Genomic DNA, 26481 nt, shown 5'->3' with positions numbered 1-26481 from the left:
ATAGAATGGTTATTAAAAACATTATCCAAATTAAGTTTGAAAAAACCATCTACTAAGAAACCACCTCCAAAGAATGTATCATCCAAATAGATGTTCATGCCAGTATCATCGAAAAGAAAAGAATAACCCTGTCCTAATAAACATGCTACTGATAATAGATTACACCGGACTCCAAGAGCATACATAACGTCCTTCGGGAGTGGAATCTTGCCATTCTTCATCTTGAGTTGGAACGAACCAATTCCAATAACTTCTTCTTGTGTGCCATTCCCAAGCGTGACGTACTGAGTTCCCGCTAGCACCCGATGGTAATCCACAAACCCTTCTTCCTCAACACTTATGTGTCGTGTTGCTCCTGTATCCAGAATCCACTCAGGACGTGAGTATGCAACTAATGCATGTGAGCAAACATGAATCAAAGGGGAATAAGAAGAGAAATATACCTTCTTCGGCTCTAGACAATCCCGAGCGAAGTGACCCTTCTTCTTACAATTATAGCATTTCAATTTGGACAGGTCTTTCTTTCCATGTGTCCCTCTTTTGGTCTTCTTGTTCTGGCCAATATTAGGTGCAAGCCCTGATGCCTTTGATCCTTGTTTCTTGCGTTTGGGCCCGAAGCCCTCACGTCTGTCGACCTTGGCTACAAAAGCCGCTGCACGGTTCGCTTCAACGAGCTCCGCCTCAAGCTCCAAGTGAGGTGAAATATCATCAAAAGTTTTGATATTTTCACTATGTGTCATAAGGAGCTTCATCTGAGACCACTTAGGGTCAGGCAAGGATCTGATCACCCCTAGGAGTTATTGCTCATCAGTAAGCGCTACTCCCGCACTCTAAAGATCTCTGATAAGTTAACCCATCACTCTCAAATGCTCAGCCATGCTGTGCCTCGGGTCTTTGACATACTGTTGAAATTTTAATTATAAAGCACGAAGCTTTGTTGCAGATGTCTGACCAAAAGTGATCTTCAACTTTTGCCACATTTCCATGGCAGTCTGGCAAGACTCAAACTAGCCCATGAGATCAACCCGCATGCTAACAAGCATCGCAAGACGAGCATAACGGTCCCTCTCAAGCCATTTGTCATAGGCCCGTTGTGTTGCCAAGAAAATATTTTCCCCTTGCGGCACGGGATGAGAAGTCTCCAAAACGTCCCATACTTTCTCCATCTGAAGTAGATACTGAATCTGCTTCTCCCATGTGGAGTAGTTGGACCCATCCAACTTATCTATCCTGGTCATGCTTCCAGCAACTGAACTGGTGGCCATTGATCACTGAATCAGGGACAACAAAAACATTCAATGCACATGTTCAAAGCAAACAATTAAATCAAACATTTAGCTATGCACTTCAGGATCAACAAATCGCCAGGCTTCAAAGTCATCACCCTTAATGCACAACTAAAATATTATGACTTAATTGTTTATGTAGAACTAATCCACAATATCCAACAATATATTAGAACCCACACAAGGCCCAAGATCGGTACTAAACCGAAATTAATTATCAATAAGCAAATAAAACTAAATATTTGCAGACAATAGATAATTAATTAAGTTAGCAAAAAAATGCCACATCACATGTATTTATAATTTTAGACTCAAAATTAAACTTATTAATTTATGATCTAAAAGAATAAACCAAACAATTATCATGACAATATTAAAACACATAATAAAAGTCATGAAAATAATTTTATTAATTACAAAAATTAATATTTCAGAATTAAATATCCCTAAAATAATTCTATTTTTTTTTAATTCAAAATTGAATTTATTATTTAATTTATAACTTTAGGCACAAAATTAAACTAATTAATTAATAGCCCAAAGCATCCAAATAATTAAATAAAAAACCCAAGAGAATGGCCCAAAACAAAATTGAGGCCCAAAAGATTTTAAATTAAAAACTGGTCCATTAATTAATAAAACAAATGGCCCAAGAACATATCCAAGCCCAAGCCCAGAATAAATCCACCAGAACTTATCTGGATCTTTAAATAAAGTGGGTCACGAATCAGATCTGACCCAATGGGTCAACCCAGCACTAAATTAGGTCTTCTTCTTCTCCAAACCCATAGGGTTTTTTGGGCAACCAAGAGCCGCCGCCGCCGCCACTTTCTTCTTCCTCCACCGCAAGCCGCCCTTCCCTCTTGTTCTCCATTCGATGCCGCCAGCCGCGAAAAATGATGATGGCTAGTAATAGCTACCGTCGGTCATTGGCCATACCCGAAGACAAAAAGGGGCCGCGGCCATGGTAAACACATCAAGCCATGGCCGCCAGCGAACAACGCAAAGATCGGTCGGAGAGGCCTAGGGAGAAAGCGCTAGTCGGCGACGATACGTGGTAAAGGAGGAGGAGCGTGAACTGTCCATGGCAGAAGGGTCGCGGCCATGGCGTCATCGACCTCGGCCATGGCCGTTTCAGCCAACAGCGCTGGATCTCCCACTGGCCATGGTCGATTTCAGCCGCTGGAGACGAACCCACCAGTCGCGACTTACGCGGCCATCGGGGACAGCTTCAGCCATCGCGAGGACAATCCTCGCTTCACACCTCTCTGCCTTTGGTACCACAACAACGGCTGAAATCCCATGAAGAAGACCTATATGTTGCAAACCCAGCGACTGTGACATACACAACCATGGCTGGAATGCAGTGGATAGAGAATTTTTTTTTTTCGCAAACTAATCTTGAGTTACAAACAAACGTGACTCAATCAAAGCAAACAAAGAGATCAAAAATTATTTCACACAGAATAATACTACGCGTCAACTGATTTCACACAGAAAATAATTTTATGCGTAAAATATCACAAGTTATAAAAACTTGCAACATAAATGGTCAATCACAACGGTGTAGACAAATAAACAATGGCTCTGATACCTAAATCGCAGCGGAATATCGAAATTGATTTGCCTAACAACCTCCGTAGAAGAAAACTATAAAGTTTTCTTATCCGTTCACCCCTTGTCTGTCCAAGGCTCGAATGGTGATGCCGAAGACAGTATATGAGCGATCAGAAACTGATTCTGATTGTTATGCTGTTTTTTCATCAGACTCTATGTCTATTTATAGGTATCACAACGATACATATAGACATGGCTTTATTGGAATTTGAATCTCATTCAAATTCTAATTACTTATCTCATTATTGTTAAAATTCAAATGTTAATGAATTTAAAACAAATTCAAATTCATAACATTTATCTTTATCACTAGGGAACTTATCCCAATATAACCACAATTCTAACATTAACATAACATGAAAATTTTAATTTATCTATAAATAATTACAAAAGTCAAATAATCTATAATGTAAAATTTAATTAATTCTTAAATCATCATAAAAAAATAATTTCTAATTTACTTTTTAACTATTGAAGTTTATACTATTGAAGTGTAATAAATATAATTTTTTATTACACTTTAGACAAAAGAGGGGCAGAGGGTGGGTTTATGGGAAGGGAAAAAAGGGGAGGGGGGTGGGAAAGGGAATTGTCAGGGAGGCTGTTGAAGGCTTTTTTTTATAATATGTTTTGTTTAAATTATTTTATTTATTAAATTAAATTAAATTAATTTTAAAATTATTATAATAAAATAATTTTTAATTTATTTTTATCTAATAAAATAAAAATAAATATAATTTTTTATTACACTTTACACATACACTTTTTTACATTTTTACTCAAAAAATAAAATTTTTAATCAAATAATATAACATTATATTTGTATTTCTAATTTTATAATTATATTTAATAAATAATAAATTGAATAATAATATCTATAACATTATATTTTTACTTCTCATTTTAACATAACATAAAAATTTTAATTTATCTATAAATAATTACAAAAGTCAAATAATTTATAATATAAAATTTAATTAATTCTTAAATCATCATAATAAAATAATTTCTAATTTCCTTTTTAACTATTAAAATTTAAATATTATTTTATTAAAATTTAAATATTATTTTCCATCCCTTCCCACCCTCCCCCACCCCCCTCCTATTTAAGTCTCATCCCTCGTCTCCTCTCCTCTGCCCTCCCTCTCTCCTTGCCTCACTTTTAATAATAATAAAAAAAAATTTATTTAATTTTTTTTGTTACAATTTAATTTTTATTTGGAAGATACGAGTATCACTGCTTATTGTAAGGTATTTGTTTTTTCTTTTTCTGTTCATTATATTTTTAGTATTTTGTTATTTTAACATTTAAATGTATCTTTGAATGTTTTTAGATAAAAAATATTTATGTTAATTATAGATTATGTCGTTTTAACTAATATGTTAAACAAATAAAATGCCCGTACCATATCATTTTTAACTGTTAATTTATAATAATTAGCTGTTATTTGATTAATATCTCTTTTATTTACTTTTCAATGATTAACGGGTATATTTTAATATCTTTATTATTTATATTTATTGTATGTATATTATTATTTATTTTATATTTATATAGTGTCAACAAATTCTATATATATTATTGTGTATTGTGTATATACTAGCGTATGGCCGTGTCTAAAGGCACGGTGTAAATAATATTAAGATTAAATTGATATCCTAATGAATATTTATAAAATAATACGTATGTGTGTATGCGTGCGTGTGTGTCATTTTGAGTTTTTGTTGGTATTAAATGCTCTACAAAAATTATTGTGCCATATTATATAGAACGGAATAGGGGATGTTGGAAACAGGAAGATGACGTACGCACCATGCACAATTGGAAGAATTAATTGGGCTGCCGACTTTTTCCTTTTTAATAATTATATATATTATATATAATATATATGAAATCGGCCGCAATGGGAGATCTAATCTCCCTCATTTGCCCTTGATCATTTCCTTCCTGCAACACAATTAATGCCCCTGCACCTACATTCCCTCAATTGTCATTTTCATTCTTTCAATTGCCAATTTCAAGAGACCGTCAGTCGAATTTAACTGATTAACTAATGTACCATTTAACTGATTAACTATCTAGTTATTCAATCAATAAATCAAGTAATTCCTTAAATGTTTATTGACTACTATCTATAACTATCAATAGTTTTTTTAATTTATACTTGAGTAATGCAATCTAATGCTCAATTGAATTTTTAACCTTTTTGGTTTCCTAATCAAATAATATATTCAAATACTCAAACAAAAATTATTTGTATAAAATTTATCTAAAATAGTTAAGTGTTATAATTTGTTTTCATATGATTTTCATTTTCAAACCTGCAACCAAATTATTCCGTCACTGACATATTTAAATTTTAATTTAATTTAAATAATAGTAGAATTTTTTTTAATATTTTACTATTATTTGATATTTTCTAATTAATTAAAAGTGATTAAGCAATCAAACATGAAAGTATAAATTTTTTTTATTAATGTGATATTTTTTATGGAAAACAATTCCAATCAAACATACCATTAGTGTCTCTTATCGCCATCGAACGATAACTAATTTTAAAAAATTGTCATTGAATATTATTTTAAAAAGTGGTTAAAGAGAATTTATGTCTCATATTTGCATTTTTTTATGAAAAATGAGCTAAAACATGGTTCAATGTATTATACCATAAAATTTTTCTATGAAAAATGTTAAGTAATCAAACATGCAAACATAGAAATTTTTTCATTTATGTGGCATTTTTCATGGAAAATATAATCAATCAAATACACCATAAGTGGAATTGAAAAGGCATTTTGAAGAAATTCAGGAAAGAATCACTTAACTTAAATGATGAAATCAAAATTCCCTATAGGTTTCTAATAATTTTTTATATTTTTTTTTTATTTTCAAAGTAAATTCATTGGAGTTAAATTCCACATACTCTATGTAAAATACTTTGCATTACGTATTTTACTTTTAAAAACACTAATTATATATAATATTCTTATTAAATATAGTTATTATTTTAAATGTCTAATCATATGAAAAATGAGATATATAAAATAGCGTTATTTGTTATTAGGAAAAATTATAGGTTATAATCCTAAGATATAGGATTGTCACAAAAATTTTCTTTAAAATAAAAAAAATACAATAAGGTTTAATGTTATTTTATTATATAATCAAGAATTACATATAAAACTTTTTTTACTTATATTATCACGTTAAAATTATCATTAACTATTAAGAATAATTTTAAAAATTATTAATTCTTGGTAATAATTTAATCAACAATTATCATTAATTATTAATAATAATTTTAATAAAATTATCATTAACTATTAATAATAATTATTAACTCTTAGTAAATTGATACGCTTGACATGTTTTTGTATATCACAGAAGTTATATTTATAAAATATTTTAAATTTAAATTTTTAATATTTTTTCAAAATTTAATTTTAATTAAATTTTAAATTTATTTTTTATTTATTTAGCGACGGAATAATTCCGTCACTAAATAATTTTTAAATTAATTTTATTTTTGAAATAATTCCGTTGAAGAATAATTCAAATTTTAAATTTATTTCATTATTTATTCAGCGACGAAATTGTTCCGTCGCTAAATAAATTAATTTTTAATTTAATTTTTTATTATGTAGCGACGGAAATACTCCGTCTCTAATTTATTTTAATTTTAATTTTTTAAATTATTTAGCCACGTATAATTTTTTTTGCATTTTTTTAATTATTTAGCGACGAAAATATCCGTCGCTAAATAATTCTATTTAATTTTATTTTATTAATGATTTAGCGACAGAACAGTTCCGTCGCTAAATCATTCTTATTTAATTTTTTTATTATTTAGCGACGAATATTTTCGTCACTAAATAATTGTAATTTTATTTTATTTTATTAATTATTTAGCGACGGAATAGTTCCGTCGCTAAATTATTATAATTTTAATTTGTTTGTTTAAATTATTTTGCGACGAAAATAGTCCGTCGCTAAATAATTATAATTTTTTTTGTATTTTTTTAATTATTTAGCGACAAAAATATCCATCGCTAAATAATTCTATTTATGATTTAGCAACAGAACAGTTCCGTCGTTAAATTATTTTAATTTTAATTTTTTTATTTAAATTATTTAGCGACGGATTCCTTCCGTCGCTAAATAATTATAGTTTTATTTTAATTTTTTTAATTATTTAGCGACGGATTATTTTCGTCACTAAATAATTTTAATTTATTTAATATTTTTATTTTAGCGACGGAATTGTCCGTCGCTAAATTAAAAATTTAATAAAAATTAATAAGAATTATTCAGTGACGGAATCCGTCGCTAATTCTGTCTCTGAATTTAGCGACAGAATTTTTTCGTCGCCAATTCCGTCTCTAAATTTAGCGACGGATTTTCCGTCGCTAATTTTAGCGACAGACATTCCCTCACTAAAATCCGTCGGTAATACATGTTTTTCTTGTAGTGACAATGCTTCACCTCACAAATTATTAGATGCACAAAAACTAACAAGCATAGAATTCATCATTTCTTTCAAAATTCTATTTTTCCTTTCATCTACACCATTTGACTTAAGAAAGTAAAGAACAATAATTTCATATATTATTCCTTTTTTCTCACAGTAATCATTAAACATGATATGCTCACCCTTTTTATTCGACCTAATTCTTTTAATTCTTTTATTCAATTGATTTTCTACTCTAGTCTTATAAGACAAAACATGTTAAAAGTTTCATCTTTATTCCTAATTAAATACACTTTTCTATATCTAAAGTAATCGTCAATAAAAATCACATAATACTTTTTACCACCTTTAGTCATTGTTTGTTTTAAGTGTCATTATTTGTTTCAAGCCACCTAAGTCTATATGTATTAATCCTAATAATTCGAACTCTCTAACACTTGAGAAACAAGATTCTTTTACTAATCTTGGTTTCAACTGTTGTTATACTTTTTGTATATTAGTTTTGATGATGAAAAGCATATATTAGCTAAATCCCCAAGTCATGATTCAAGACTATGGTTTTTAACATATATCAATTTCAATATCTAGTACTACATTGTGAAAATGAAAACCAAAAGCATTTTAAGTATCAAGATTTCAAAACCTTATTTTTGACTAAGTCTGGAAGGTTAGCACTTTATAAGGAAACATATAAGAAAATATTTGTTTTTCTAGAAAACTATCTCCCGCTAATTTGATAGCTAACATTCATTAGTTCTAAAACGATTTTTAATGAATTTTTCATTAAATAGAAAGTATATATTTTGAAGGTGGTATTATTGCAAAATCTTGAGTTGTACTAAAACCCAAAATCTACTTTCTTATTGTTTTGGATTTTGATTTTTTAGATATTTTTATTAAATCCAAATATGGGGTACTTCGTTATTTACATTTATGTATTAAAGTAAATGGAAGGTAAAATATAAATAAAATAAAATGAGGACATTTACTTAAACTAAAGAAATGTAAATAAGTTGTGATGAATACATGCTGTGGATTGTGTTGTCATGAAAATGTTTCTGAAACTTTGTCATGTTTCTATGCATGTTTCGAAACCCTTTTGAAAAAGTTTTTAATGTTTTCAGTGTATGGTATTTTGAAACATCTATGCATTGTATGTGTTTTCAAATCAGGTTTTGGACTATGTTTCGAAACCTCATTTCCAAAAGGTATGTTTCGAAACCTCTGACATTCTGTCAACAGATCATTTAAAAATCGAAATGCATTTGTTTTACAACTTTGTTTTTATCAATATTATTTCTTTAATGCATTCTCCATGCTTTGGAAATTCAAATTCAAATTTAAAAGTGGAGACCATCATTTAATCCTTGTGCTCATAATATTCCTTAGATTCTGTCTCCCATTATATGCTGTCTCTGAGTGCTTGTCCAGCTGTAAAAGGCTATATGTTTCGAAACCATGGTCTATTTATGTGATGTTTCAAAATCAATTAAGTATGTTTCGAAACCTACTTTTATGTCTTGTCTCTAACGGCTAGATTTCTATCTCTTGGTATAAATAGCAGGTATTTGAAGACAAGATGAGATGTATTGTGATACAACAAGCAAGAACAAGTGAGCACACACTAGAGACACACACTCAAGCACAAGAGGTGATTAAAATGTTTGATTGAGCTTTCAAGAAGATCTACAGACATCTTATTCTTATGCATTGCAAGTGTGAAAAGGAGAAGCAAGTTAAAATCCGAAGTATCATCCTTCTAGCTCTTATCTCCTCAAGTTAAGAGGTTTGTACAACCATTTGGTAATGCATTTATTGCTCATTGTGTTATAAAGATAAAACTTTATTTATCTTATTAATGTTGTAAGGTTTGAGTTTAGCCTAAAACTCATTGTGGTGTAAAGGTTTGAGTTGAGCCTAAAACTCATTTTGTCAAAGGTTTGAGTTTAGCTTTAAAACTCATTTGGTGTAAGGTTTGAGTTAAGCTCGTAAAAACTCACTTGGTACTAGGTTTCAGTTGAGTCCGTAAAAACTCACTTTGTAAGGTTTTAGGGTGAACCGTGGTAAAACCCTTGTTGTGGTTGATCACTAGTAAAAGTGATTGGGATTGAAAATCCTTCAAGTGAGTAAGGTTGAAGGTAGTGGACTAGGCGGGATGTCGAACCACTATAAATCTTGTGTGCAAGTGTTCTTTAACTTTCGCTTATCATTATTGCCGATTGCACATACTTTCATATGCTTTGTTATCAAAGTCTAAAACAAAGTTTTCATGAGCATAAGTTTATACATATACATTGAAAACATATCTTTGATATACAAACATCTTTGGCCTACTCTTAAATATATATAAATCATCTTTTCCTAAAATCGTTATTTTAAAATACAAGGTAAAGGATTTCGAATCAAGCAAAATAGTGAAATAGATTTCAAAACATACATTTCATATTTCGAAACTTGCAAAATAGTGAAGTATATTTAGAAACATACATAGTAGGTTTTGAAACTTACTTAACAGAAATGTTTATTTAGAAACATATAGTTTATATTTCGAAATCTAGTATTATGCCAACAATCAAAATTTTAAATTATTTAAAATTTATATAAATCTCAATTCACCCCCCACTTAGGATATATTTGCCATCATTAAGAACCAACATCAACATATGAAAATTAATATGTTACGTGATGTAGGCCCTACAACCCCCACCACACACACCACCCCCTTATTGAACGCGTCTGCCCACCCCTCTTGCATCTCACCCCACCCAATGCAATCCCCCCTCCTCTTAGAACTCACGTCGGGTAACATATCAGTCATCTTCAGTACATACATATATCACATTTATTCATGCATACATCTTTAATGTGAGATATCAAACCAATCAATTACATTTTCTTAATATAAGAAATTCTAACATGTCATAATCTGTCATGTCACACATCGACTAATGATCATAGATTCGAGAAAAAAAAAAAAAAATCTTGCATTGAGAGTGTTTATTTAAACCATTACTTTTCATTAATAGACAAATTGACTTATGATATATATTATTAAGTTCTCGCCTTCTAACATCGAGAAAAAAAAAAAAAGATTTTAGATTAAGAGAAGTGTCCAAATAAATAAATAAAGAGAGCTCCATTATTGCACCTAAGTATTTTCCCTAGATGAATTCGCCACTGGTGGGGATTCTTTTCGTCTTCACATCCATTGCAACTGCATACCGTATTCATGCGCGTTGTTGATATATATATATATGTAGAGAGAGAAAGAGAAAGGTTGGAAACTAAATGGCGGCAGCTTCGATGTGGCCAGTGGCGGTGTTGGTGTGGACTAGCTATCTTCATCATCTTCTTCTTCCCTCGGTTCAAGCCATCTGGTTGAATCTACCGAGTTCTGGAACCAAGTGCTTGTTGGAATACATCGAGAACGATGTTGTCGTTCTCGCCAATTACGATGACGACACGCATCGATCCCGCCATCTCCGTCAAAGTAAGTTCAACGACTTCAATAGCCGTATATATAAATTTATTGGAGTTAAATTCCACATACTCTATGTAAAATACTTTGCATTATGCATTTTACTTTTAAAAACACTAATTATATATAATATTCTTATTAAATATAGTTATTATTTTAAATGTCTAATCATATGAAAAACGAGATATATAAAATAGCGTTATTTGTTATTAGGAAAAATTATAGGTTATAATCCTAAGATTTAGGATTGTCACAAAAATTTTCTTTAAAATAAAAAAAATACAATAAGGTTTAATGTTATTTCATTATATAATCAAGAATTACATATAAAATTTTACTTATATTATCATGTTAAAATTATCATTAACTATTAAGAATAATTTTAAAAATTATTAACTCTTGGTAATAATTTAATCAACAATTATCATTAATTATTAATAATAATTTTAATAAAATTATCATTAACTATTAATAATAATCATTAACTCTTAGTAAATTGATACGCTTGACATGTTTTTGTATATCACAGAAGTTATATTTATAAAATATTTTAAATTTAAATTTTTAATTTTTTTCAAAATTTAATTTTAATTAAATTTTAAATTTATTTTTTATTTATTTAGCGACGAAAATTGTAATTTAATTTTATTTTATTAATTATTTAGCGACGGAATAGTTTCATGGCTAAATTATTATAATTTTAATTTATTTATTTAAATTATTTAGCAACGGAAATAGTCCGTCGCTAAATAATTATAATTTTTTTTGCATTTTTTTAATTATTTAGCGACGAAAATATCCGTCACTAAATAATTCTATTTAATTTAATTTTATTAATGATTTAGCGACGGAACAGTTCCGTCGCTAATTTATTTAATTTTAATTTTTTTATTTAAATTATTTAGCGACGAATTCCTTCCGTCGCTAAATAATTATAGTTTTATTTTAATTTTTTTAATTATTTAGCGACAGATTATTTCCATCGCTAAATAATTTTAATTTATTTAATATTTTTATTTTAGTGACGGAATTGTTCGTCGCTAAATTAAAAATTAAATAAAAATTAATAAGAATTATTCAGTGACGGAATCCGTCGCTGAATTTAGCGACGGAATTTTTCCGTCGCTAATTCCGTCTCTGAATTTAGCGACGAAATTTTTTCGTCACCAATTCCGTCTCTAATTCCGTCACTAATTTTAGCGACGGACATTCCGTCACTATTCCATCGCTAATTAGCGACGGAATCATTCCGTCACTAAAATCCGTCGCTAATACATGTTTTTCTTGTAGTGATAATGCTTCACCTCACAAATTATTAGATGCACAAGAACTAACAAGCATAGAATGCATCATTTCTTTTAAAATTCTATTTTTCCTTTCATCTACACCATTTGACTTAGAAAAATAAAAAACAGTAATTTCATATATTATTCATTTTTTCTCACAGTAATCATTAAACATGATATGCTCACCCTTTTTATCCGACCTAATTCTTTTAATTCTTTTATTCAATTGATTTTCTACTCTAGTCTTATAAGACAAAACATGTTAAAAGTTTCATCTTTATTTCTAATTAAATACACTTTTCTATACCTAAAGTAATCGTCAATAAAAATCACATAATACTTTTTACCACCTTTAGTCATTGTTTGTTTTAAGTGTCATTATTTGTTTCAAGTCACCTAAGTTTATATGTATTAATCCTAATAATTCGAACTCTCTAACACTTGAGAAACAAGATTCTTTTACTAATCTTGGTTTCAACTGTTATACTTTTTGTATATTAGTTTTGATGATGAAAAGCATATATTAGCTAAATCTCTAAGTCATGAGTCAAGGCTATGGTTTTTAACATATATCAATTTCAATATCTAGTACTACATTGTGAAAATGAAAACCAAAAGCATTTCAAGTATCAAGATTTCAAAACCTTATTTTTGACTAAGTCTGGAAGGTTAGCACTTTATAAGAAGACATATAAGAAAATATTTTCTTTCTAGAAAACTATCTCCCGGTAATTTGATAACTAACATTCATTAGTTCTAAAACGATTTTTAATGAATTTTTCATTAAATAGAAAGTATATATTTTGGAAGTGGTATTATTGCAAAATCTTGAGTTGTACTAAAATCCAAAATCTACTTTCTTATTGTTTTGGATTTTGATTTTTTAGATATTTTTATTAAATCCAAATAGGGGGTACTTCGTTATTTACATTTATGTATTAAAGTAAATGGAAGGTAAAATATAAATAAAATAAAATGAGGACATTTACTTAAATTAAAGAAATGTAAATAAGTTGTGATGAATATATGCTGTGGATTGTGTTGTCATGAAAATGTTTCTGAAACTTTGTCATGTTTCTATGCATGTTTCGAAACCCCTTTGAAAATGTTTTCAATATTTTCAGTGTATGTTATTTTGAAACATCTATGCATTGTATGTGTTTTCAAATCAGGTTTTGGACTATGTTTCGAAACCTATTATATCATGTTTCGAAACCTCATTTCCAAAAGGTATGTTTCGAAACTTATTATGTTATATTTTGAAACCTCTGACATTCTGTCAACAGATCATTTAAAAATCGAGATGCATTTGTTTTACAACTTTGTTTTTATCAATACTATTTCTTTAATGCATTCTCCATGCTTTGAAAATTCAAATTCAAATTTGAAAGTGGAGACCATCATTTAATCCTTGTGCTCATAATATTCCTTAGATTCTATCTCTCATTATATGCTGTCTCTGAGTGCTTGTCCAGCTGTAAAAGGCTATATGTTTCGAAACCATGGTCTATTTATGTGATGTTTCAAAATCTATTAAATATGTTTCGAAACCTACTTTTATGTCTTGTCTATAACGACTAGATTTCTATCTCTTGGTATAAATAGCATATATTTGAAGACAAGATGAGATGTATTGTGAGACAACAAGCAAGAACAAGTGAGCACACACTAGAGACACACACTCAAACACAAGAGGTGATTAAAATGTTTGATTGAGCTTTCAAGAAGATCTACACACATCTTATTCTTATGCATTGCAAGTGTGAAAAGGAGAAGCAAGTTAAAATCCGAAGTATCATCCTTCTAGCTCTTATCTCCTCAAGTTAAGAGGTTTGTACAACTATTTGGTAAGGCATTTATTGCTCATTGGGTTATAAAGATAAAACTTTATTTATCTTATTAATGTTGTAAGGTTTGAGTTTAGCCTAAAACTCATTGTGGTGTGAAGGTTTGAGTTGAGCCTAAAACTCATTTTGTCAAAGGTTTGAGTTTAGCTTTAAAACTCATTTGGTGTAAGGTTTGAGTTAAGCTTGTAAAAACTCACTTGGTACTAGGTTTCAGTTGAGCCCGTAAAAACTCACTTTGTAAGGTTTTAGGGTGAACCGTGGTAAAACTCTTGTTGTGGTCGATCACTAGTAAAAGTGATTGGGATTGAAAATCCTTCAAGTGGGTAAGGTTGAAAGTAGTAGACTAGGTGGGATGTCGAACCACTATAGATCTTGTGTGCAAGTGTTCTTTAACTTTCGCTTATCATTATTGCCTATTGCACATGCTTTCATATGCTTTGTTATCAAAGTCTAAAGCAAAATTTTCATGAGCATAAGTTTATACATATACATTGAAAACATATATTTGATATACAAACATTTTTGGCATACTCTTAAATATATATAAATCATCTTTTCCTAAGATCGTTATTTTGAAATACAAGGTAAAGGATTTCGAATCAAGCAAAATAGTGAAATAGATTTCAAAATATACATTTCATATTTCGAAACTTGCAAAACAGTGAAATATATTTAGAAACATACATAGTAGGTTTCGAAACTTAATTAACAGAAATGTTTATTTAGAAACATATAGTCTATATTTCGAAATCTAGTATTATGCCAACAATCAAAGTTTTAAATTATTTAAAATTTATATAAATCCCAATTCACCCCCACTTGAGATATATTTACCATCATTAAGAACAACATCAACACATGAAAATCGATATGTTGCATGACGTAGGCCCTACAACCCCCACCACACACACACCACCCCTTATTGAACGCGTCTACCCACCCCTCTTGCACCTCACCCCACCCAATGCAATCCCCTCTCCTCTTAGAACTCACGTCGGGTAACATATCGGTCATCTTCAGTACATACATATATCACATTTATTCATGCATACATCTTTAATGTGAGATATCAAACCAATCAATTACATTTTCTTAATATAAGAAATTCTAACATGTCATAATCTGTCATGTCACACATCGACTAATGATCATAGATTCGAGAAAAAAAAAAAATCTTGCATTGAGAGTGTTTATTTAAACCATTACTTTTCATTAATAGACAAATTGACTTATGATATATATTATTAAGTTCTCGCCTTCTAACATCGAGAAAAAAAAAAGATTTTAGATTAAGAGAAGTGTCCAAATAAATAAATAAAGAGAGCTCCATTATTGCACCTAAGTATTTTCCCTAGATGAATTCGCCACTGGTGGGGATTCTTTTCGTCTTCACATCCATTGCAACTGCATACTGTATTCATGCGCGTTGTTAATATATATATATATATATGTAGAGAGAGAAAGAGAAAGGTTGGAAACTAAATGGCGGCAGCTTCGATGTGGCCAGTGGCGGTGTTGGTGTGGACTAGCTATCTTCATCATCTTCTTCTTCCCTCGGTTCAAGCCATTTGGTTGAATCTACCGAGTTCTGGAACCAAGATATAATCTACCGAGTTCTCGTAAGAGTGAATACATTAGGGGGTTGGCTAGCCAGTCCTTTTCTTTTCTTTTTTGATTTTTACTAGAGTTTTTGAATTTTTTTATTAAAATTTACTTAATTAATATTTAATTAAGGTTTATTTAGCTTAATTTAAGATTAATTTAACTGATGGAAGAGGACTACACACAAAGATATAAACTACAAGGACTGTCGAGACAATTCTAAATCACATGGGTTAACAATTGAGTTGTTCTCCTGGGTGTTGAGATTTGCTTGATGCGGACGTATAAGGGGGAGCGTTTGGGAGGGGTAGTGGCCACGGCCCCTTTTTCATTTTCTTCGTGTTGTGCCGGATAAATATTATATTATTCAATGTGTGTAATATAACATTATCATATTGCGTAAATAATTTAATTTATAACAAATCTAAACAAATTTATTGTGGCCACATCTCTCTCTCATTTTATTTACGTTGGACAAACATTATGTTATCTAACGCATGTAACATAACATTATCATACTGTACAAATAATTCAAATTACAACAAATATGAGAAGTTATAAATAAAAACTCATTTTTACATGGTGATGCATGAAAGTTACAATTTAATTTTTATCATGTTTAGATAAATTTTAGATGAAGATGACTGTTTTTGGAATAGTAAAATTCCTCATGCTCAATCATAATTAGACCGAATAAGATCAAGATTAGAAAAGAAAAAATTGATAGACCAAACCAATTACAAGACAAGAGGAGAGGAACGAATTGGAGTGGCACCGTCTGGGTCAGAGCCAATTTGATCTTAATAACTCATATATATAATTTAACATCTAATTTTAACATACATACACATATATATACACAAGGATCTAAATAAAATTAATATAATTTTAACATAGAAAATTTGAATTTGAGTTTAATAATAATAATAATAAAATAATATATTATATGAATAATTTAATTTTCAATCTTGGATCGAGACTCCAAGTGAAGGATTGAAAATCAAATCATCCCCATTCCTAAATTAGGTGTAATTGGGATGACTGTTATTGTATGACTCTTGATACTTATACTCTCGATTACGTTAAGAGAGATAAATTGTAGGTTGAGCCTTTAATCCTTGTGCATGATGAGGATCAAAGTCGCAACCCACTAAATTGACATTGACATATTATTCATCCAATAACTCGATTTATGTTCTAAAAGTCTAAATTAGGTGTACTTGATCTTAAACTAAATTGATTATTCCATATATATCAAATTTGGATTAATATTTGAATACTCTTTAGTTATAATTTGTTAGTAAAGTAGAGACCCTAAGATAGGATTGGAATGTAGCAAATATCATAGTTGGAGCTAAAATAGTTAATGTATAAATGAAATTAAATGATTTCATAAATATTAATACAAACTCAATCAAAATATCATGCTTAAATATGAATAAAATAAATAAAAAAACATAAATCTCTTTATTTTTGCAAAACAATTATATTAGTATATTATATTGGGAAGATCATCCTTAAATCTTGAAAGATGGAATATATAAAAAGATCTTAAAAAAATAAAAGGTAAGAGAAAAATCTTGAAAGTTCTAATAAGGTAAATGACAAATCTTAAAATTTAAGCAAATAAATAAAAATTCTGAAAATTATGGGAGCAGTTCTGCCATGAAACACCCTATATTTTGGGATGATTGTCTTTGCGTGATTCTCAATACTCATGCCTTTTATTACGTTAAAGAAAGTAAATCACAGATATAGTCTTTGATCCTTGTGTATAGCGAAAATTGAATTCGCAACTCACCAAATTGACATCAATATAATACTCATTCGACCGCTCGATTTATGCCCTGAGAGCCGAGATGTCCTATGTCTTGGACCTTGGTATATCCCACGACTTATATCTTAATAATTAATCATTAAATTTAATTAATTCTTGAAATATATATTATACTCATGATAAAAAAAATAATAATTATAACTCGCTGAGGTGAGTCAAAGAAACAATTCATTTATTTGTTGCGCTTCCCTTTTTGTAACCAATATTTGAAGAATATTTTAAAAAATAGACCATCAAATATCAAAAAAATTAAATATTTGCTTGCATAATGGAATAGATATTTATCTTTTAATTAACTGATTAATATTCTGTAGAAGCATTAATATGGAGGGTATTTAAAGAAAAAATGTCACAAAATTTGAAATACAGTTTAAAAGAAAGAAAGCATCAACTTGTGTCCCCCCTTTATATAGTAGAATTAATATTAATATTTGAATGTTTTTGGTAGCATTATTGTTAATTTAAAAACAAATTTCCAAATTAGTACATTCTCCAAAAATACAAATTATTATTTAGGGTAAAATACAATCTCCACCTTTGGTGGTGGTTTGGTACAAATATGGTTATTTTTCATGTTCTAGAAATTACACTAACTACTAAAAAATTATATTAAATTACCCATGCTGTTAAAACTTGGTACTCCTCATGTTCTGTATACTTCCATAAATTTCTAAAAACATTTGTTTAATAGAGGAAATGCCAATGTCATTTCCCAAACGTGTGATGCACACTGTAATTTTGTAAAACTATTGGGAGTATAATTTACTGCAATATTTATTATTTGGAAGCATGTAAAAAATGATGAACTGTTCGAGTATATCTAAAACGATATTCGTGAGTCAATAGCATAAACGCTTGAGATTAGAAAATAAAGCAAAGTTTTTTCAACAAAGAACCTAGTAACAGTGCATTTTTTGGAATCAAAGAGTTGTTCCTGGAGACTGTAAGGCATCTTATGCAGGTAACATCACCATATGGGGACAATCTGCACCATCAGGAGAATGTGAGCCATGGCCACTTTGCAACCATAACCAAGGAGTCGGGCAACTATGTGGCTTGTTTTTGGATGGACAGCAAGCTCCAAGACGGCAAAGCCAAGGGGGCAACTGTTAGTTTTGAATGGACGATTGGAGTTTCTGCAAAGGACTGGGAAGCAGTTGGAAGGAAAGGGAAGACTGAGGAACACTGCAATCATCTTCCCTCTTAACTTCTTTATGTTTTTTTGTCTGCCAGTTCATTTTTCTTTCTGTGTGTTTTTATTCATGCCTAGGGTGTTAAACTCGAGTTGAGGAAACGTGGATGAGCAGTTCAAGCCATCCACGAACAGTCTAATCCTATTAGTGAGAATGGATTTCAAATAGAAAAATGATTTAAGAATGGATTTCTTACAAAAATTCCCTTAGTGTTTCCATTATTTTTCTCTGGTTTGACAAGGATTGAGAAAAGGAAACATTCTCAACATTGCAATCCACATAGTGAAGACCTCTTTGTAATTATGTAATCCACATCCTTGTCTAGACATGAGAGTGAGCTTTGGTAACAATGATAGGATTACTCTTTTGTGACTAGAAAGTCACAAGTTCGAGTTATGTAAATAGCCCTTTTGCAACAAAAAACAATAGGAAAACTGCATACAAATACGGCTCTTCCCAATCTTTATGAATTAGGAAGCCCTTTTTACGTACTCGTCTATATAGTTGCATGTAGTTTAAAATTCCGACAATGGAGTACCATTCAAATGGAAAAGAAAAATAATGAACAATTTTCACAAACTTGATACGCATGCAAGTCATGATTTGTGGGGAAAAAATCAATTAAAAAAGCAAGCAAAATAACTGCAGGGGATGTTATTCATTGTCGGTCCCAAGCCCGGATAAAGGAGGAGGGTTGTGTTAGGTAGCCGATAGTCAACATAAAACTTAGTCGAATCCAAAACATGAACTCTAAACAAATTATGAAAAATCGTTTAGGCGTGGGCGTAACCCTTCATAGCGACGCGCTACATTGCTCGCGTGTAGTGTCAAGTGAGCTAGAGCCGTTGCATCGACGCCCGAATGTAGTGACAAATGAGCAAGGGTTCCCGCATTTGCTTGGACGGATGTGGGTAAAGAAGCTAATCCAAAATCAAAACCAAAATCAAAATCAAGAACAAAATCAAATTCAAAGCTAAGACCGAAAACAAAATCATAGATTAAGAATTGGGTCATGGAACATAGGAACATTAACAAACAAAACTATGGAAGTGGTAGATGTAATGATTAGGAGAAAAATTAATATTATGTGCCTTCAAAAGACGAGATGGGTAGGAAAAAAAGCAAAAACTTTATTAGAAACTGGATATAAAATATGGTACACAGGAAATGATCGAGCGAAAAATGGAGTGAGATTATTATGGATAAAAGCTTAGTAGATGAGGTAGTGAATGTAAAGAGAATAGGAGATAGGATTATTATGGTGAAGGTTAGTCTAGGAAGAATGACTATGAATATCTTTAGTACATATGCACCACAAGCGGGGTTAGGTGATGAGATAAAAGCAAAATTCTGAGAAGACCTAGAGGGACTCATACAGATGATACCAAGAGGAGAGAAAGTGATTATAGGAGGTGACTTAAATGGGCACGTGGGTAAAGACGAAAACGGCTATAGAGAGGTACATTGAGAGTATGGATTCGAGAAAATTAATAATGAGGATAAGTCTATTCTAGATTTTGCTATAGCATATGGGCTCATCATAACCAATACTAGATTCAAAAAATGGGACGAACAATTAATCACATATAAAAATATCACATCAAGCACCCAAATAGATTACTTTCTCATGAGACAAGAGGATCGGTTATGTTGTAGGGATTGTAAGGTGATACCGGGAGAGTGTTTGACAAGTTAACATAGACTTCTAGTACTTGACGTCCAAGTAAGAAATTGGAAGAGAAAAAATCACACAAAACAAAATCCAAGAATCAGCTGGTGGGATTTAAAAGGAGAGAAACAACTAATCTTTAAAGAAAAATTAAGGGGTAGAAGGGAATGGAATGGAGACAGACAAACAAACCAAATGTGGAAAGAAATGGCTAACGCCCTGAGAAGCACGGCAAATGTAGCCATTGGAGAGACAAATGGTAGAGCCCTTAACCTTAAGGAGTCTTGGTGGTGGAATGAAAAGGTACAATTGAAAATAAAAAATAAGAAAACTTGCTATAAGGCTGTATATCAATACAACAATGAAGAAAATCAAAAAAATTATAAAGAAGCAAAAAAAGCAGCAAAAAATAGCTGTTAGTGAAGTAAGGTCAAAAGTATATGAGAATCTATATAAACGACTTGATACGAAAGATGGAGAAAGGGATATATATAAATTAGCTAAAGCAAGAGAAAGAAAAACACGAGATTTAAATTAAGTGAAATGCATAAAAGATGAAAATAAAAAATGTATTAGTGAATGAGGGAGCGATTAAGGAGAGATGGAATGAGTATTTCACAAAATTATTCAATGATGGTGACGACACAAGAGTTAGGTTGGGACATCTTAGTAACTCCGAAGGGAATGTGAGCTATATATTTTATCGACGCATAAGTTCAAATGAAATAAGGCAAGCATTAAAAAAGATGAAAAATCATAAGGCGGTGGGACCAGATAATATACCAATAGAAGCATGAAAATGCATGGGAGAAGAGGGCATCTCCCGTCTAACGCAATTATTTAACGTGATCCTTAAATCAAAAAGGATGTCAGATGAGTAGAGGAAGAGTACTTTGGTTTCTATATACAAGAGTAAATGAGATGTTCAAAACTGTGAAAATTACAGAGGAATTAAGTTAATGAGCCATACCATGAAACTCTGAGAGAGAGTAATAGAGCAGAGGCTCATAAAAGAAACAAAAGTCTCGGAAAATCAGTTTGGTTTCATGCCTGGTAGGTCAACAATGGAAGCTATATACCTACTGAGGCGCCTAATGGAAATGTATCGGGATCATCAGAAGGACCTACATATGGTGTTTATAAATCTAGAAAAGGCCTATGATAGAGTCCCTAGAAAAGTTTTATGAAGGGTTTTAAAGAAAAAATGAGTTAGAATAGCCTATATACAAGCCCTTAAAGACATGTATCACGGTGTAGAGACAAGGGTCAGAACATGCAAAGGGGATACTGAACCGTTTACAACTAGAATAGGACTGCATCAAGGTTCTGCACTAAGTCCATACTTATTTGCTCTAGTAATGGATGAACTCACTAAAAATATTCAGACAGTGGTGCCATAGTATATGCTATTTGCAGACGACATTATATTGGTGGATGAAACAAAAGAAGGAGTGAACACTAAGCTTGAGTTGTGGAGAAACAATTTAGAATCTAAAGGATTTAAATTAAGTAGAAAGAAAACATAATATATGGAATGTAAATTTAGTAAGAATGCAAGAGTGGATGATATTATAATAAAATTGGAAGACCAAATCTTACAAAGGAAAGACCATTTTCAATATTTGGGATCAGTGATTCAAAAAGATGGAGAAATTCACGAGGATGTCGCACATAGAATTAAGGCAGGCTGGCTAAAATGGAGAAATGCATTGGGGGTGTTATGTGATGGTAAAATCCCATTAAAACTGAAAGAAAAATTCTATAGGACAGCTATAAGACCAATCTTGCTGTATGGCTCAGAATGTTAGGCAGTCAAATACCAGCATGAGCAAAAGACGAGTGTAACGGAGATGAAGATGTCAAGATGGATATGCGGCCATACAAGAAAGGATAAAATTAGGAATGAAGTTATTCGTAATAAGGTAAGAGTAGTGTCAATCGAGGAGAAGATGAGAGAGACTAGACTAAGATGGTTTGGTCATGTGAAAAGGAAACTAAGAGACACTCCTGTGAGGAGAGTTGATGAAATGGAATAATTAGTCAAAAAAGAGGTAGAGGCAGATCCAAGAAAACTTTGGGAGAGACATTAAAGTTTGATATGAAGTGTATGGATCTAAATGAAGATATGACAAAAGATAGAAATACATGGAAGTCTAGAATTCATGTAGCCGACCCCACATCGTGGGATAAATGCTAGATATGTTGTTGTTGTTGTTGTAAAGAAGCAAGCAAAATGCCAAATTGCAGTTACTTCAAATGGTGGCCTATTAACAATTTATCGAATATGCAAATGCAGAGAAGAAAAGTTGAGGGAAGCCTGTGAAATAGCCAATTCTTAAGTCGGGTGGCCGGGAATAATGATTCCTTGACCCTTGGTGTGTGCGTTGTTTTTTCAGTTTTGCAATTGTGGCACCTGAAGAGAGCCTTCAGAAAACAATCAAACTAGATGCCATTCTGTGTTGTCAAGAGAAGCAAATTCTTTGTTGCTCCCTTCGAAGAATCAACCTTAGGCCACCTTTCTAAGGGTGAGTTTGGCACCATAGTTAGGCCAGTGGATATATATGAAAGAATAATGCTATAAAAACACATTTTTTACATAGGAATTTCTCACAAAATGATACCAACTCTCTTGTTTTAATTCACTGGAAGCAAACAATAAAACCCATCATATCAACTCACATAAGCAAAAACATCATTTGACATGTATCATTCTGACAACACTCAATGGCACTTTCGGCAAGAGAATGAATTAAGCTTCTTATGCTGGGCTTCACAATTCTCTATCAACATGCACAAGCCTAATTTTGCCTAAAACAAAATTGACACAGATTGTGGCTGGAGCAGAGAGTATCAAATGGTCTGTTAAATAAAACTCATTCTATTTGTCATTTAAGGTGGAGAATGGTACAAAAGCATTTAACAATCACTTTGTAGATTTGATGAGTCTTCCTTTGAGGTGACATTTCAAAAACAAAAATGTTACCTTTTACTGGATATATAGATGAAAATTGCTGGAAACATCTCATTGCTTTAATGCTGCAGCTAGTTTCTTTTGGATGAGTTCAACCCCAAGGCGAGGAGAAAACCTTGGAAGCACCTCCTGCAATAGGGATGAATCACGAAATTTTCTTGTGTAATTTCACCATTTCTTAAATGCTTATTCAAAAGTAAAATTGCCCGAAGATGCTGCAGGGTCAAATTCCCAGAGGGGATCACACGTGTAGCTACTTTTCAGTATACGAATAAATGAACTTGCAACACTTTATTTAAAAATCGTCATTTCTGTGTAACAAATTATTATGACATAAGAACAGTGATATCAATATAATCAAACTCAATGGCAAAAAAATGGCAATAGTCCTACAATGATGTAAAAATATACAGAAAGAAAATCAAGTCTGTTTTTCAGGAAAGCGCATTGCCACTGATGGACAACCATAGTTACTCCCCACACAGGTTTTAACAGAAATAATGACTCCAAATACAAACACAGGTGCTTACAAGACCAGTCACTGGATAATCAAGTTCATTTGCAACAAAGAACCCCAAAACCCAATGTTATAGCAAATATGCGGATTCCATTAAAGCTAAAAGGAAAATTTTATAAGATAGATACAAACCAGCCTTATTGTATGGCAAAAACGTTGGGTACGAAAGCACCAACATGCACAAAATCTGAGTGTAACAAAAAATGAGAATGTTAAGATGGCGTGGTTATACAATAAAAGATTAAATTACATGATAATAAGGTTGGAGTGACTTCTATTGGAGATAAGATGCACGAGATGTGATTAAGATGGTTTGGTCATGTGAGAAGAAAACCAATAGAGACTCTTGTAATGAGAGTGGATAAAATGGGACAAGTATTTAGCAAAAGAGATAGAGGCAAACTAAGAAAAACTAGGTGGGGGACACTTTGATATGATATTAGTTATAAGGGATAAGACCATAGATTGAGATGAGTAGTGAGCTAGAATTCATGTAACCAACCCTACATAGTCGGTCTTCTCCTATGCAAATGGAAAAAGAGAATCAGTTCTACTTTCTTTCTTATTTGTAAATTCATGTTTTGTGTTTATCGAAATCTAAAAGGATATGTCCTTTTGAAATATATCAAATGCCATATATTTATAAAAAGAAACAGAAAATATTTTCAAAACTTCTATTATAAAACATTTTCCAACACAGCTAAGATATGTTTTATTTTTCTGATTATATCTCTTAGCTGGAAGCACCATCAATCAGTGTTTTTATCCTCGATCCAAATGTCGTTGCCAATGTAGCCAAGGTGCTTGAAAGTTACACTGCATTCTAACCTCTAAGTTAATGCATGTGGGAGACTAAAATCATGAACCAATACAATACTGTTGCATTATCTTTATTTTCATTACTAGAAGCAATTTGCTTAAAAGCATACGGTTATTAGGGAAAACATAAGATTTGGCTAACTAAATCTTTGATGCAGGCTCCTAAGGAAGAAACAACTAATAACTATGGAGAGATATACACAAACTAAACGTGTATCTCCAAAACTTAATGACTGAATCAATAGAAAAGTTCTCATATATTAATGAATTGATGAACATAGAAGTTTTGTTATTAAAGAATCTTGAAAGCAGTTCATTGTTCAGAATCACAAATCAGTAAGGATTATAATTGAATGAAAGATTTTAATCATAGAGGGTTATATGTGCATTGCCCAATTCAGGACCTCCATACTAAAAGAAACAACAATCAGAAAAAGCGCACGTGATTCAAAAGAAAAAACCTACAAAAGTTCAAAATTGAAACGCAACCTCAAAATCCAGAGGATTTTTCTCATAGTTCAATTGAACTGCGGAATCATTACCCATCAATTCATCTCATCTAAAACTTTAAGTTGTTAGAACATATTTTACTCTTAACACGTCCCCTTGCAGACTTCACAGTATATCTCAGTCAAAACACACACAACTATTAAATATTAGCCTGGAGGCAAAATCTGTAGGTAAATCCTTTGCAACCATCAACCCAACTTTTCTATCTAAAAGCTTAAACAAACCTTATTACTTTTCCTCTCAACATTGACAACACTTGGTGAGAAACGAAAGACAATTCTCAATCCCATTCTGAATTCAATTCGAGTTCTAAAATCAAGTTTCATGAACTCAAGACTACAAACTGTAGGAACAAAATATACTAATAAAAATATTCACTGAATTTCTGTGTGTTTCAACTGTAAATGCTTACAGACTATTTACAGAGGCCGGCTACAATGAGATAGAGTGGACCAAATCTGAGATAAAATCTACAAAAAATCAAAGATAATGCTACTTAAGATTGAGATAGATAAAATAGCTGGACACACCTAGTCAACTAAAATAATAGCAATCTATTTAACAGATGATCAATCTTTGCTCAAACTAATTTGGATTATCATCAACAGAAACGACGCATTCCACTTTAACTTAAATTTCAGAAACAGCAATTCCGAATTCAAATCAAGTTAAACTACCATTATGAGTTCAGATACTGAATCGAAATTCAAAATCCAGAGGTGGAAATGACTGACCTCGGTGCCATCAGGCAAGACTCTGGCCAAAACAGGGATCTCGTACTGGTAAGCCCTCTCCCACTCAGTATTCGTAGTTATATCCCTTATCTCCAAATCGACGTCGTGGAGGGCGTCTGCGGCGGATAGAGAGAAAGCTGCGTGGAGCTTTTCTTTCAGGCCATCGCACAAACAGCAGCCGGGCTTCGAGTAGAGAATGAGCTTCCTCGATTCCGAAGACGAAGAAGAAGACAAGGGTTGAGCAGAGTAGGAGGCAGCCAGTGGCTTGAACAGAACCCACTTTTCCCGTCCGCGACTGATGGCCAAAAAAGCCGACGAACGTGCCGGCCTTGCTGCCAATACTACCGCCATAGCCATCAGGGAGAGAGAGAGAGAGAGGATTTTACGAAATTGGGCCCATTAGACACAGTTAAGGGGTCGAACTTGGGCTTGGGCTGATTTATTTGCAGTTCGAAATTAGGCCCATTACCAATTGCTAAACATAAGAGATTTTGATAGAAAGAGTTGCTTAATTAGTTTGATTTTCAAATTTAAAAAATTAAAAAAAAAATTTACCAACACTGCTGTTTGCCTCTAGCATTTCATTTTAAAACTAACTCATAAAATAATATATATAAAAAAAGATTCAAAATAAACAAGCTTGTTA

General features: G+C 31.5%; 1 protein-coding gene and 1 pseudogene across 2 annotated transcripts; one reads left to right on the top strand and one right to left on the bottom strand.

Annotated features, from left to right (window-relative positions):
• Positions 1–10660: 10660 nt before the first annotated feature.
• LOC127807749 (transmembrane emp24 domain-containing protein p24delta3-like) lies at positions 10661–18725 on the top strand (annotated as a pseudogene).
• A 494-nt stretch (positions 18726–19219) lies between these two features.
• Positions 19220–26230, bottom strand: LOC127807153 (uncharacterized). 2 transcript variants are annotated; one of them, XM_052344808.1, is made up of 3 exons: positions 25836–26230; positions 23268–23384; positions 19220–19535 (listed from the first exon to the last, which is right to left on the bottom strand). In XM_052344808.1, exons 1-2 carry the CDS (start codon positions 26190–26192, stop codon positions 23307–23309), a joined length of 435 nt encoding a protein of 144 aa, XP_052200768.1. In that variant the 5' UTR covers positions 26193–26230; the 3' UTR covers positions 19220–19535; positions 23268–23306. The 2 variants fall into 2 exon arrangements, with proteins under 2 accessions (XP_052200768.1, XP_052200767.1); XM_052344807.1 differs by lacking the exon at positions 19220–19535 and having other exon boundaries at positions 22941–23384.
• Positions 26231–26481: the final 251 nt, after the last annotated feature.

This window comes from Diospyros lotus, chromosome 8, assembly GCF_014633365.1.
Source record: "Diospyros lotus cultivar Yz01 chromosome 8, ASM1463336v1, whole genome shotgun sequence".
Lineage (NCBI taxonomy): Eukaryota > Viridiplantae > Streptophyta > Magnoliopsida > Ericales > Ebenaceae > Diospyros > Diospyros lotus.
The sequence above is the reverse complement of the archived record's forward strand: the minus strand, read 5'-3'. Positions and strand labels throughout refer to the sequence as shown.